The sequence below is a fragment of the Pelodiscus sinensis genome, chromosome 9 (genome assembly GCF_049634645.1).
Source record: "Pelodiscus sinensis isolate JC-2024 chromosome 9, ASM4963464v1, whole genome shotgun sequence".
NCBI lineage: Eukaryota > Metazoa > Chordata > Testudines > Trionychidae > Pelodiscus > Pelodiscus sinensis.
In genome coordinates this window covers 12,078,184-12,092,293 of record NC_134719.1, presented here as the reverse complement: position 1 = coordinate 12,092,293, position 14,110 = coordinate 12,078,184, and the positions used below count along the sequence as shown (strand labels likewise).

General features: G+C 42.6%; 1 protein-coding gene across 6 annotated transcripts in view; it reads left to right on the top strand.

The window, feature by feature from the left end:
* The window catches only part of USP24 (ubiquitin specific peptidase 24), a 114,644-nt gene that overhangs the window by 59,835 nt on the left and 40,699 nt on the right, over positions 1–14,110 (top strand). For all 6 annotated transcript variants that reach the window (XM_075936049.1, XM_075936047.1, XM_075936046.1 and 3 more), the window contains exons 25-38: positions 46–156; positions 846–944; positions 1,026–1,196; positions 2,238–2,323; positions 2,484–2,577; positions 3,638–3,793; positions 5,065–5,162; positions 6,249–6,344; positions 6,827–7,055; positions 8,281–8,440; positions 8,672–8,827; positions 9,643–9,713; positions 13,030–13,190; positions 13,811–13,872. In XM_075936049.1, coding sequence (XP_075792164.1) covers positions 46–156; positions 846–944; positions 1,026–1,196; positions 2,238–2,323; positions 2,484–2,577; positions 3,638–3,793; positions 5,065–5,162; positions 6,249–6,344; positions 6,827–7,055; positions 8,281–8,440; positions 8,672–8,827; positions 9,643–9,713; positions 13,030–13,190; positions 13,811–13,872 — 1,750 coding nt within the window. The remainder of the gene's footprint in view (positions 1–45; positions 157–845; positions 945–1,025; positions 1,197–2,237; positions 2,324–2,483; positions 2,578–3,637; positions 3,794–5,064; positions 5,163–6,248; positions 6,345–6,826; positions 7,056–8,280; positions 8,441–8,671; positions 8,828–9,642; positions 9,714–13,029; positions 13,191–13,810; positions 13,873–14,110) is intronic.

The window sequence follows — 14,110 nt, the reverse complement described above, 5'->3', positions numbered from 1 at the left end:
AGAATTGTTTTCACTGTTGTTGTTGTTTTTTTCTTCTTCTTATAGGACCTTTATTCTGTTCCTCGTACTATTCTACCTCATGGTGCATCTTTCCACGGACATCTTTTAACGCTTAATGTTACATATGAGTCTACCAAAGATACCTTCACTGTAGAGGTATGTTTACCCAAGTTATGTGTGTTGTTTATTTGTGGAAACATAATATTCATTAACTACGTCATGTTGCATGGATAACTTGAAACACAAGCTAGAGAAGTGTAATGGGTCCTAGCTTAAAAATCACATTTTTCTGAGAGCTTTGTGTACACATCTAAGATTGTAATAACGGAAGGGTTTGTGGAAAGAAAATTTTTCTTGAAGTACTTAGTATAATCCAAGGGTTCTCTAGTTTCATTGCATTGTGCCCCTTCTGACAACACAAATTACTACATGACCCCAGGAGGGAGACTGAAGAATGATCCCTTGGGCAGGGGGTCAGTGTCCAAAGGCTTCAGCCCCAGGTGATGGACCTGTAACCTCAGCCCCAGCACCCAGTGCTTGACAACCTCAGACTTTGACTGTGGTCCCGGGCAGTAGGGTTTGGGCTTTGGCTCTGGATCTCATCCAGCAAGTCTACCACCAGCCCTTGTGACCCACTTTGGAGACCTGACCCACAGTTTGAGAACCACTGGTTTAGTCACTTTCACTCTTCCCGTGTGTAGTTACATCTCTCTGGCTGAAATTACCTTTAACATCAATAGAGGAGCAGAAAAAAAAACATTTAAAACCATTAACAGAATGCTTAAAAAACTCAGGCCCTAATTTTGTACGGCTCCCGTCAAACTAAGTATTGTTTTATTTTACAGGCTCATAGCAATGAAACTGTGGGAAGCATCAGGTGGAAAATAGCAAAGCTGTTGAACTCTCCTGTGGATAATATACAGATATTTGCAAATGATAGTTTGGTATGTTAATTAGTTACCTTTTGCCTTGTGAGTTTGAATTGTTTCTTTCACCAGCACTAAGCATTAAATACTTTGTCGCAGCTGACAGTAAATAAAGATCAGAAGCTTCTCCACCAGCTGGGCTTCTCTGATGAACAAATACTTACAGTAAAAACATCAGGAAGTGGAACCCCCTCCGGGAGCTCTGCCGATTCCTCAACCAGCTCCAGCAACAGTAGTGGCGTCTTTAGTTCATCTTATGTGATGGAACAGGTACAGTATAATGGGCTGAAATCTGCTTTTACAGTGCACCCTGTCACGAGCAAATGACAATTGGGATGAAGAGGTAGAGTAAGCTAAAACTGTAGTCCTTTGCTTCCAGAGATTTGATTATTCAGATTCTGCTATATACAGAATTAAAGAGAGAGAGTTTGGCTTGTGTTTGGTTATACTACAAAATCAATACTCAAGGCCAGATTCATCTCAGATTACTTAGGATTGGAATAGCAGGACATGTCAGGGTGGTTCATGTTTTGACAGACCAAGAGAATGAAATAACTGGGGCATTTTCAGTCAGTGAAATCCTTTGACCAGAGCTGCATGGAAAAGCTCTTGCAGTGGCCACATACTGTATGGGTCATAATACTTTGACCTGGGCTAACGTAACTGTTGATTCTGAGCATTAAATAGACACCTTTAAAAAAAATCAGAGATTAGGACAAACATTTTTTAATGGTGCTTTGATTTTAAACAAGTAATTAAAAAGGTATTACCTTTTTGTATTGCAATGCAAATGAACTGGATTTAAAAGCTATATTCAGTCTCAGGTGTGCTGTTTGCTATGTATTACTCACTACTTCAGTGTCTTTTACTAAACTTTAATTTTAATTTTTTTAAAATTTGCATTTGACTTTAAACTCATGTGGTGATTTGTGGGCAGTTAATTGTAGCGCCAACTGAGTTTTTTTTTTGTTTTGTTTTGTTTTTTTTGGGGGGGGAAACTCTCTGTATCAGTTAAGCTCAGATATGTTAAACTAAAAATCTCAGGGAGAGGTCAAGCTCCATCACTCTGCCATTGCTCTCCAATTCATAATTAATAGTTGGCTGAGAGAGCATATTTTGTCTGATGTAGCTGTCACCATGCAGTGTTACCGCCCCATCTCATATCTGCATGTATCGGAATTCAAATTATGTCTTGGACTAGAAAGTATCTGAGAGATCCCTGGGACATTTTCTTCAACAGAATCCCACAGAATAGCTTGCGGAGGGGGTGGGATTGGAAAACCTTTATAATTGTGTTTGTTTAATTCTCAGGAGAAATCCCTCCCGGGAGTAGTGATGGCTCTCGTGTGTAATGTTTTTGACATGCTTTACCAGCTTGCTAACCTAGAGGAGCCAAGGTAAGCAAGCTAAAGAGTTATTAAACCATGGAGAAATATTGTTGTTGAAACTCTAGGTAATTATATTAATAAAAATTGTTACCAGTTTATGTGGACTCTTGTCCAGTATGAAGCTGAGTGAGACCTATCTTGTGTGGAATAATTGCTTTGAACTTTCCAGGATAACTTTGCGTGTACGGAAGCTTCTGTTGTTGATTCCTACTGACCCAGCTATTCAGGAAGCACTTGACCAACTAGATTCACTAGGAAGAAAGGTACGGATTAAGAGCACATTAAGTCCTTGCCTCTAAGGCTAAAAAGAAATGTGTAACTTTGAGATTTTGTAATACTCTGTTGGCTATTCATTTGTGGAGTCTTCAAGTTATGTAAAACTTCTTGGGGTAGTGTAATCCTGTCTTGAGGTTTTAATGCTTTGTTTCCAGGTGGCTGGGAGAGAGGTGGAGGGGAGTTGTTCTGGAGCTATACAAGACCTATTTCTCTTCAGTGATATTCTAAGGCCAAATCTATACTAGACCCAGAAGGTGGGCTTATGTTAAGTAACTCCAGCTATGTAAATAATGTAGTGGAGTCAACATAACTTAAGATGAACTTGGCGCTATCTTCATAGTGGGAGGTCAATGGCGCAAATACTCCTGTTGGATTCTCTTACTCCTCACAACTGCAGGGAGTACAGTAAACTTCCGATAATCCAGCACCTTTAGGAACCAGGGGGTGCCGGATTATCAGATATACTGGACTATCGGAAGGGGGGCTATGAGGGGTCTGAGGTGGGGTGGAGGGGATGCTGCCCCAGACCCCTCATAGCCCCCCCCCCCCCTTCTGATAGTCCCGCTGTGCCCCAGGTGTCCCTGATTCAGCCACTGCTGGTCAGTTTCAGCAGCGGCTGAATTGGAGATGCCTGGGGCAGAGCAGCTGGGGTGCTGCTGGGTTGGTCCCGCAGCCCTGACAGGCAGCGCTACGGGACCAACCCAGCAGTACCCCAGCTGCTCTGCCCCCGGCTTCCCTGATTCAGCTGCTGGTCAGTTTCAGCAGCGGCTGAATCAGGGAAGCCGGGCGCAGAGCAGCTCCAATCGTCCGGCTGCCTGGATCCCTTCTGGGTTCCCGATGGTGCTGGACCATCAGGAGTGCTGGAGCATTGGATGCCGGACCAATGGAGTTTTACTGTACCGGCACCAATGGAGGGCACCCTCAGCGTTCAATTTAGCAGGTCTTTAGTAGACCCACTAACTCAAACACTGGAAGATCGATCTCCAGCACAGCAAGTGGAGATGTAGCCTAAAAGTGTAGGTTTATATCTCTGCTTGTTCCTTTTAGAAAACGCTGCTGCCAGAATCAAGTTCTCAGTCTTCAAAATCCCCATCCTTGTCTTCAAAGCATCAACACCAGCCCAGTGCTAGCTCGATACTGGAAAGTCTCTTTAGATCTTTTGCTCCTGGCATGTCCACTTTTAGAGTGCTCTACAATTTAGAGGTAAGAAACACTCTGTTTCACTTCCGAGCAAATAAGTTACAAAACGTTTCTTTCCCAGCCCTGAGGCTTATGGAGAAGCAAGCCTGTATCCTAGGTCCGATAATTAAATGGATTTCAGTCTGAGGGGTGGCTCTGTGATAAACGAGTAGATGTGGCACTTTAGTGACTAACACATTTATTATTCAACAAATAGTCTGGTAGCACTTAAAAGACTTTCAAAACATGTAGCTAGTATCATGAGCTTTTTTGTGGGCAAAACCCTTTGTTTGTGTTTGTCAAATGTGTTAGTCTGTAAGGTGCCATAGGACTACTCATTATTTTTAAATGGATTATGTTAGTGGATTAGTTCCTGACATTTTGTCAAGTATAATGGAAAATATTTTCTTCTAACAAGGCAGCATATTTTTAATCCCTCCTATTTGTTAGTCTGCTAAAGCTATTAAAGACAGGGATCCACTCAGGAATATTAGTGTGACTATTTACTGAAAAATGGCTCTGCAAATTTGTTACTGAGTCATAGTCACAAACATGGAATCTTATGGAACGTTGCAGGGAACTGAAAGTGAAGATGTGTTCTTTCTGGCACGTGGATTTATAGATTGTCATAGTGGAGGTTTTGCAGTTAGAGTAAGTGAATAGTAAAAAACAAACCAACCTTGTATTCAATTTTTCTATCATTTAACTCAAAATGCACATGAGAATTTCACCTGTCAAACCACAAGTCCCCCATGTGGCCACTTTTCTGATCATCGTTGCATTTTCACACTCACCGCTGGGAAGGGTACATTATTGCAAATGAGAGGATAGTATAATCATGAAGTTCCTAAAAGCCATAACTTTTCTTGGACCCTCTTGATTTTTTTGCACACAAAATAAAAGTAGAAATATAAAATAAAAACCTCACCCTTGGGAGCTCTTATTTACTAGTTGTTGTTTCTGTGGAGTAACATCATCTTCACTAGAAAGGTGATAGAATTCTAACCCTCCTGAAGCCTACATTAAGCCTGAAGGAGCATTTCACATGTGAGCCAAGACTCTTCTCTCTTTTTTTAACTACATCAGCCATTATTATATCAGTCATGGGTTTAAAATATTGTTTGGCTCGTTATGAATCAGATTTTTTGAGGCCCTATCTTTGAATTACTGAAAGAACAGGAAATGCTCAGTCTTAGGGTCAGACTACCTTTCTGGGTATATTGGGCGCCACTTCAGAGATGCTGTAGTTTCTGTATAACGCAGTTATGAAACATGCACACTTGAATGTGTTTCAGGTACTGAGCTCCAAACTGATGCCAACTGCGGATGATGAAATGGCAAGAAATTGTGCCAAATCTTTCTGTGAAAACTTTCTTAGAGCAGGAGGCTTGAGGTTAGAACTTACACTAACTTTCTGATCAGTGATAATTTTATAGTTTCTGTAATAGGCCCCAACACACTGATTATAGTACAGGTTGGGCCCCCCTCATCCAGCACCTTTGGGACCTGACTGATTCCAAGTGAGGGATTTTGCCAGACCAGGGAAGGTCCCCTTCCCACCACTGGCGTTTCTGTCCCTCATACTGCCAGTCTCGGCCCTGGACGTTGGCCCCAACGAGGCTGCCACCAGCACTGCCAATCCTGGTCCTGCTGCCTCAGGAAGCTCTGGTCCTGGCTCCGGTCAGGCTGCTGCCACCTGCAACTTAAGCTCCAGCCCAAGTCGGGCTGCCAGATGCCAGCCCCAGTCCCACTGCCACAAGTGGCTCTGTCCCTGGCCCATTGACTCCATAAGGATGGTCACTCCTGGTGAGAGTGGCATTACAGCAGGTATTTTAGGAAAAACTTGCAGCGCGCAGTACTCCTTGAATGATACGACTTTGCTCTTACAGCACACTTCACGTGTGGATCACAGAGTCCTTTGTAATGAGGGGAAAATAGAGATCTCTATCTCCAGAGGTATCGGTCTAGGGCAGGCATGTCCAAAGTCCGGCCCGCGGGCCAATTGCGGCCCGTGTTCCGATTTAATATGGCCCCCGCTTCCTCCCCCTCTCCTGGCTCCCCGGCGCTCTTTTGAACTGGCGCGCCCAGCACGCTGCTTCCGGCCGCGCCGCCGCCGCCCATGGCCTCCGCAGTCCTAGAGCCTGCCCTGTAGGGCACGTCCGCAGCCCCGCTCCCCCGCTTGGCTGCGGATTCGCCCTGCCCCTGGGCCGCTGTGAGGCCGGCGTGCCCTGTGCTCTCCGCCCGCCTCCGACCCTGCGGGCCCTCCGCCTTGGGGCTGAGAGTGCGGGGACGGCCCTCACGCATGTTCACTTCTTCAAATCTGGCCCTCTTTGAAAAAAGTTTGGACACCCCTGGTCTAGGGCTTCTGTCAGCACTAAATCATTGAGAAAAGGGAAAAATACTTAAAACTAATTATTATCTCCACCACCACCATCTCCTTTTTAGATAACTTTATCAAATAGTGTCTCTTATTTTTAAGTTTGGTGGTGAACGTGATGCAGAGAGACTCCATCCCATCAGAAGTGGACTATGAAACAAGACAGGGTGTCTATTCCATCTGCCTGCAACTTGCAAGGTAGGAGATTGCCTTTCACTGTATATAAGGCCACTACTAATTGAACCACTCTAGTCCGGTACCATCAAGATCTGACCAGTGCCTAACCTGAAAATTTGCTGAACCATGGGAAGTCCGTATTGTCTAGCAGCATTACCAACACTTCCACTGCTTTCTGGGCTCTTAAAAGACATGTACGGGTAAATTAGAGCTAAATAACAGCACTGAACACTGAGAGCCAGGACTGGTGATTGTAAACAAACTTTATGGGACTACAGGGAACTTGGCCACACCCATAAGTGGACATCTGGTTAACTAAAATCATGATGGACCACAGCTGTTGCCATGCCAGAGAGTTCAGGACTAGAGAGGTTCAATTTGCAGTAATGCTACTTGCATTTATTTTAGTAGTTGGCCTGTGAGCTCAAAATGTAACTGAAATACTAAAACTCGGATCACCCAGTTTTCAAAAATAAACATGACTCTTTTCTTTGTGTGTTTAGGTTCTTACTTGTTGGCCAAACCCTGCCTACCTTACTAGATGAGGATATCATCAAAGATGGGGTAGAAGCGCTGTCCTCACGCCCATTCCGTAATGTGAGCCGGCAAGCTAGCAGACAGATGTCCATTTGTGGAACACCTGAAAAGTCATCCTACCGACAGCTGTCAGTTTCTGACAGGTCTTCCATTAGGGTAGAAGAGATCATACCTGCAGCCCGGGTTGCAATACAAGTGAGTGAACGTTGAAGCTATAACAGTGTGCTGTAGAGTCGAAGGTGAAACTTGCTCTTCATTTCTGGAGTTTAACATAAGTAGATCTATGAAACTGGTTCTTCATGCCCAGATCTCCTCTCAAAGCTTGAGAGAATCCAGATCCTCGTCCCTAACTCTCACCCTGACTTTTATCTTTAACTACAATGAGTCTCTGAAAGGTCTATAACACACTGAAGAAGTAAACCAGTAGGTGGCTAATCACACTGCCCTACCAGGGATATTTGAAGATACTCAAATGTAATATTGGGCTTTGCTGTTCATTTTCTTCTGTATGATATTTATTGTCACACTGTACCATATTCACAGGAAAGAGTTGTTACTTATTTCATTGTACAGTCTCAGAAAGCACAACTGAGGGGTGACCAGAAGCCAACGAAATGTGAGCAATAGCTTGAGAACACTTCTAACATGATGGTCTTAACCATCAGGAATCAGAATTTCCTCTTGATTAATCTGAGAGTGGCCAGATACTAAAACTCTCTGCTATATAAGGAAAAACTTGACCCATTTTCCTATTGTCAAATTTAAAGAAACTGCCTGGGTTGTGATCTATAGCAGGGGTTTTCAATCTTTCTTTCTGAGCACTTCCTTCTCCCCTCTATTCTCCCCCTTCTTTCCCTCCTTCCGGCCCCGCCACCCCCCAGTTCCACAGCCCATATGGGCTGCAACTTGTTTTCCACGTATAAAAGCCACCACATCACGACCCTCCTCTCCCCCCAGCTACATTGCTCAGGCTTCTACTTCAATCCTGCGGCTTTGATTTTCTGCCCTCAGCCCCAGCAAATCTAATATTGCCTTGCTTGGCAACTCCTCCTAAAACTTGCTTGCAGACTCAGGGGGCTATAGATCACTATTTGAGAACTGCTGACCTGTAGCTAGTAAAGTAACTGCATGTATAGGAGCTTCATTGAAGATTCAGTTGGTGCTTTCCTACCAGGATGAAAATAGCATGCTTAGCTCCAGATGGCAGGAAGGGAGTCTTTCTCTAGTGATTCTTCTTTTTGTTTCAAAGACAGTGCTGGCTGGCTTTCAAGAAGCCATATTAACCTTTCATATAAGCAAAAAATTCTTGTGCCATAGGCAAAGAACAAAATAATGGAAAAACCTTGTGGTTCCTCCTTTCCTCATGGGAAAAGAGGCTATTGGTTGTGGCAAAAGTAACCAGTTTTTCCTATTTTTTCAGACAATGGAGGTAAATGATTTCACATCTACAGTGGCTTGCTTCATGCGACTTTCTTGGGCTGCTGCTGCAGGACGACTTGACCTAGTGGGGAGCAGCCAACCAATCAAAGAAAGTAACACTTTATTTCCTGCTGGGATTCGAAACAGACTTAGCAGCTCAGGTATGCCACTCATAGTTGAGACTGCATTATTTAGTCTATAAACAAAATGCTCTCAACTTACCCCAGTTGCGTAATACTTCTAGAGTTCCTAGAAGATGAACTACTTAAATCCACAGTACTTATTGTGTACTTAAAAGTAATTTTCAAGTCCTTTTTAGAGGAGAAATGTTGATCAGAAAATCTTTAAGAATCACACTGATTATTATTTTTGTTGTTTCTTATCTAACACAGGAAGCAATTGTAGTTCAGGAAGTGAAGGAGAGCCAACAGCACTCCATGCCGGAATCTGTGTGAGACAACAGTCTGTATCAACCAAAGATGCTCTGATTGCTGGCGAGGCCTTGTCTCTGTTAGTTACATGCCTACAGTTACGCAGTCAGCAGTTGGGTATGGAGTAGATTCTGATTAGTTCATGCTTTCAGTATAATGTAATTAGTGGGGAGTCAGGGTTTAAAGATGGATTTATGCATTTTATGCTTTCCTCCTTACTGATTTTTTGCTCTTATTGAAGCATTTCAATTTGAAGACATGATTTTTTTTTTTTAAAGGATAGCAAGCTTTCAGTCTGTTAGTTTTCTTTGTGAGATTTAATGTTAGGTGGCCTGCAGGTACTTTTATACATTTATCAGGGTAATTAGGATATGTAATTTTGCTTTAGATCTAGTGCTTTTGGGATGATAAACAGTAGGTTTAATACCTCTGAGAGATATCTATAAGGAGAGCAAATGAAACTGAAATGTTTGGGTTTGTCTGCTTTAGTGATAAATTACCTCTAGTGTATTGCTAGCATAGACATGCTGCATTACTTATTGCTATTATTTTTCTTAAGTTTTAATTACAAATTCCTGGTTTTTACACTATCTCCCCCAACTCTCATTTCAGTTTGCGTAGCTGTAAATTCAACCATTGGGCTAGTAAATCAGTTCACTAGCACTTGTGCCTTCATATACAGAGGGGCTGAAACCTTTAATGGGAATAAAGAGGAACTGTCATATTTATATTCATAATCCACAATCTATGGAGGGGGAGAAATCACCATGTACGAAGATTTTTCCGTTCCCATAGATCTCCCATACTTGGTGTTGGCGAGATATTTTTGTTCTAGTGGTATTTAATACATGAATATAAATTAAATAATCAATTGTTTATATTTTTAACAAGTTCCATTGCCCAAAAAATGATTGCAATTGTTTCATTTTTAGGATCTTTCTACAGCTTGCCTTGTGTTGCTGATTTCATCATTGACATTCTTCTTGGCTCACCAAGTGCTGAGGTCAGAGGCTGCAATTAAGATTTCTAAGTCATTCACTGAAATATAACATCATGCGTCCATTAATGGTCTCGGACAAAAATATTCATTCAGCCCTTTCGATATCAGAATGTGTTCTGTATATTACTCAGTCAGACGTCATTTACTGCAATATTCATCCCCGTCTGTTAAAAAGTATACCTTTGTGGTATTGTCATACTATGAGAATATAATCTTGATTTGTTAGCTTCCATATGTGTGACTAGTTGTCATAAGGTAGTGTTCCCTTGCCCTGGATTCCTCCCTGCAAACCATCTTCATGGGGGGATTTGTGGCAAGTTGAACACCAAGTGCTCTATTTCCAATGTGATAACTGAAGATATTTATATTTTTCAGTGGGGGGGACTTAACTGGTTATCTACCTAATTTTCTCCATGTTGGGATATTTACCAAGCACTCTAAGTCTGCTTGCATTGTATCACACCCATGTTTGTTGAAAGTTAAGATGATGCTGACCAATTTGAAGAAAATAACTCAATTTGGGGAAGGACTGAAGCTAAAACTGTCACTTTACCAATCAGGTCTGAGAATCTCACAAGGGACCGATGTTAGCTTTCCAGCCAAAGAGGTTTGGAGAAGCATATGAATCCTTAGGTCAAGGGTGGACAAGAGGCTGCCAGGGGCTCAATCCAGCCCACCAAGCCACCAGAACCGACCCACGGCCACCTCGCCAGAACCCTTAGCCAGAGATCAGTTCACATTTTAAAAAGCCAGCAGTTTTCCACTCAAGAGGGCTGGGGAGGGAAAAGGGAAACTTCTCATTCTGTTCCCACCCCCCAACAAAATCTCTTTGGTTCCATTGACCTATCTGTCAGTTTCCGGCCAATAGGAACTGAGAATTCTTGCTGGGAGCAGGGGTAGTGTAGGAAGCCTTCTCCCTCTCTCCTCGTCACCTCTCCCCTACCCTCTCATGCTCGGAGCTGAGCCACGTGGAACAGCAAGCAACCTGCAGCAGTCAGTCTGCCTCAGGTTTCTGCTACATGCCTCCCAGCCAAAGCTTGTCTCTGGCACCCCAGCCCCCTCCTGCACCTATACCCTCTCCCAGATCTGGCACCCCAATCTCCTGCCCCAGATCACAGTCCCCTCCTACCCTTGGTCACATCCCAAACTCCTGCATCCCAGTCCCACACCCTAGGACAACTGCCTCCTTCACAAACTCCCTCCCAGACCCCTTTCTCCCTCCTGTACCCCAATCCCTTACCCCAACCTCCCTTCTGCACCCAACCTCCATCCCAGACCCCAGAATTCCTCCATTAATATCCTGGAAGAGTGCGACTCTAAACCACTTTCCAGAATCTTGGAGTGGCCCCCCCATCAAAAAATATTTTCCACTCCTGCCTTAGGTGCTCACTCAAACCTGTGAAACATATAGTTAAACACACAAGCCTCCAAGCATTAGTTTTTCTATGCAATTGAGAGTAAGCCCGCAAAAGTTTGGATATTCTGAAAATCAAGGTTGTGCCAAACACATTAATTTGGTCACATAGCACATGCTGTATATTTTATGATAAGTAGCTTTTGCCTTTTCCCTTGTCTGTTTACAGTCCTTGTTACTTTCTATTAATATATTGCAAAATATGTATCATATTCACTATGGTCCAGTGAACATCGCAGGAGCAACCATAAATATTTGGGGTTTCTTGGCATTTGGATGCTTGACCTTAAAATTTTAATGTTGTATTGATACTGTTTTATTAAATTTCCTAGATTATCTTAATACAATAGAATCATAGAATAATAGGACTGGAAGGGACCTCAAGAGGTCATCGAGTCCAGCCCCCCGCCCTCAAGGCAGGACCACGCTCCGTCTACACCATCCCTGACAGATGTCTATCTAACCTGTTCTTAAATATCTCCAGAGAGGGAGATTCCACCACCTCCCTTGGCAATTTATTCCAATATTTGACCACCCTGACAGTTAGGAATTTTTTCCTAATGTCCAATCTAAACCTCCCCTGCTGCACTTTAAGCCCATTACTCCTTGTCCTGTCCTCAGAAACCAAGAGGAACAAATTTTCTCCTTCCTCCTTGTGACACCCTTTTAGATATTTGATATAAATGGTATATAGTAGGGATGTTAAATATCGGTTAATTGAATAGTCGATTAACCTCATTAATTCTTATCGGTTAGTCGACTATTCTATAGTCCCCAGGCAGCTGCTGTCGGGGGGAGAGGGATGGTCTGAGCTCCTGGCCCTGGCACAATCTGGAACTGGGCCGGACTGCCTGCCCACTTGGCTCCTAGTACACTTTAAATGCAGAGCCGCAGTGGAGGTCCAGGGCCCACTGCAAACTGGGACTGAGCTGGGCTGCTAGCCAGCCTGCTAAAAAATTTACTGGCAAGGGGTGGCGAGGAAATGCATGTAGTCTATAGCTTTTGCTAATCGGTTATTCGGCTATACTATTACATCCCTAGTATATAACTATTATATCACCGTCCACTTAAATGTAGTCCATCACCTTTGAGGCAAGACTCAACTGAGAACAAACTTATAGCTAAGCAAAATGCAGGACAATGTAGCACTTTAAAGACTAACAAGATGGTTTATTAGATGATGAGCTTTCGTGGGCCAGACCCACTTCCTCAGATCAAATAGTGGAAGAAAATAGTCACAACCATATATACCAAAGGATACAATTTTAAAAAATGAACACACATGAAAAGGACAAATGATGGTGTCTCTCCTGCAAGCACTGGTGCCATATTTTAAATTTAGGGCTAAGGGGAGTTTAGTTGACAGAGTACAGTTACTCCAGTTGGAATTTGTCCAGCATTCCTATCTGAGAATAGTGCCATAGTACTTTCAAGACTACAATTGATTAGGACCTTGCTTTAACATCTCAGCCAAAGGAGGGCACCAATCTGCACATGATTCGATACTGACTGGGAGGAAAGAAACCATCTATCAAATTTCCAGCATTGCTTCTACAGCACTTGCTGGCTCTTTACAGATCTCTCGTTCTAGTATTGATTCACATCCAGTGCTGCTTAACTTGGGATGTGAAAGGATTATATGGGGTGTAGTATGCTTTGTAAACATTCCCCTGAAGGGCTCATCTGCAAGAGTTGAAACAAAAAACTATGGATCTAAAAGCACAAGCAATTAGCTCAGAGGCAGTAGCAAATTTATAAACAACTTGACCACAGGGGGACTAAAAGCCACACTTGGTGAGCCCCCCAGTCTAGTTCTAACTTGCAATTCTGTTATAGGTTTATAATCAAAGTCAGCATATCTTGGGGAAAGTGAAATACAGAGTATTTAAAATGCTTTTGTTTCAGATTCGTCGCGTTGCCTGTGACCAGTTGTATACCCTTAGTCAGACAGACACATCAACTCACCCAGATGTACAAAAACCAAACCAGTTTCTCTTGAGTGTCATTCTCACTGCCCAGCTACCACTTTGGTCACCAACCAGCATCATGAGAGGAATCAACCAGAGGCAAGTTACATGCATGTCTATTCAGAAAGGAAGGCAAGTTTTTAAAAAAGGCTTTTGCCTTAAGTACTTTCATCTTTGAAGAAATCTTTGAAGTCTGAAGTAGATATAACTGCAACAGTCAACTATACCGCACCAGTCAGACTTACTAAATGTACTGTCTACAGAACACTGTGAACATTAGAGTCTACTATCTTTGTATGTTTGGTTGTAAACTTCACATTTTGTATGTAGCCCGATGTGCCACTTTGTGCTTCCAGCCATGCACGATTTAATAGCAAGAAATGTTATTCAGCATTAATTTTGAAATGAAAATTGTGTCCACCATGATAAAGACTAACTTACGTTGAAACACCTTATCTTACTGTCAACTTTATGTGGTCATCTAGTTTGTAGTTTTGTGAGGTGAGGAAAGAAAAATTGAATAATGAGCCCAAAATCAAAAAGGGGCTTCTATGAAAAAATCTGCTTAGAAGTTAGAGGTGTGTATGTGGAGTTATAAATATGTAAATCTATAATAATTGTTTGGGTGGATGGAAGGCACGTGGCAAAGCAAATGTTCTGAGGTCTAGACTTACTTAAAAACTCTCTTCCCATTAGTAATTACTCATCTTTGTTTTTAGACTCTTATCCCAGTGTACAGAGTATTTTGACCTGAGATGTCAGTTACTGGACGACCTCACTTGTAAGTATGTGTTGCAGGTTGGAGCGAAAACTCCTACGTTTATATAGCAACCAGATATGTTCTAAGCATTTAGACCTGTAAGCTAATTCCCTGCCCCTGAGAGCTTGTAGTCTAAGTAGACTAGACATTGTCAGGAAACACAAGCCTTTATATTTGCTTTTTAAAAAACTAGTTGCCCCTGCCCATATCCTAGCTCACTACTTCTTTATTTTGCCTAGCTGTAGATTTTAATGTTTTT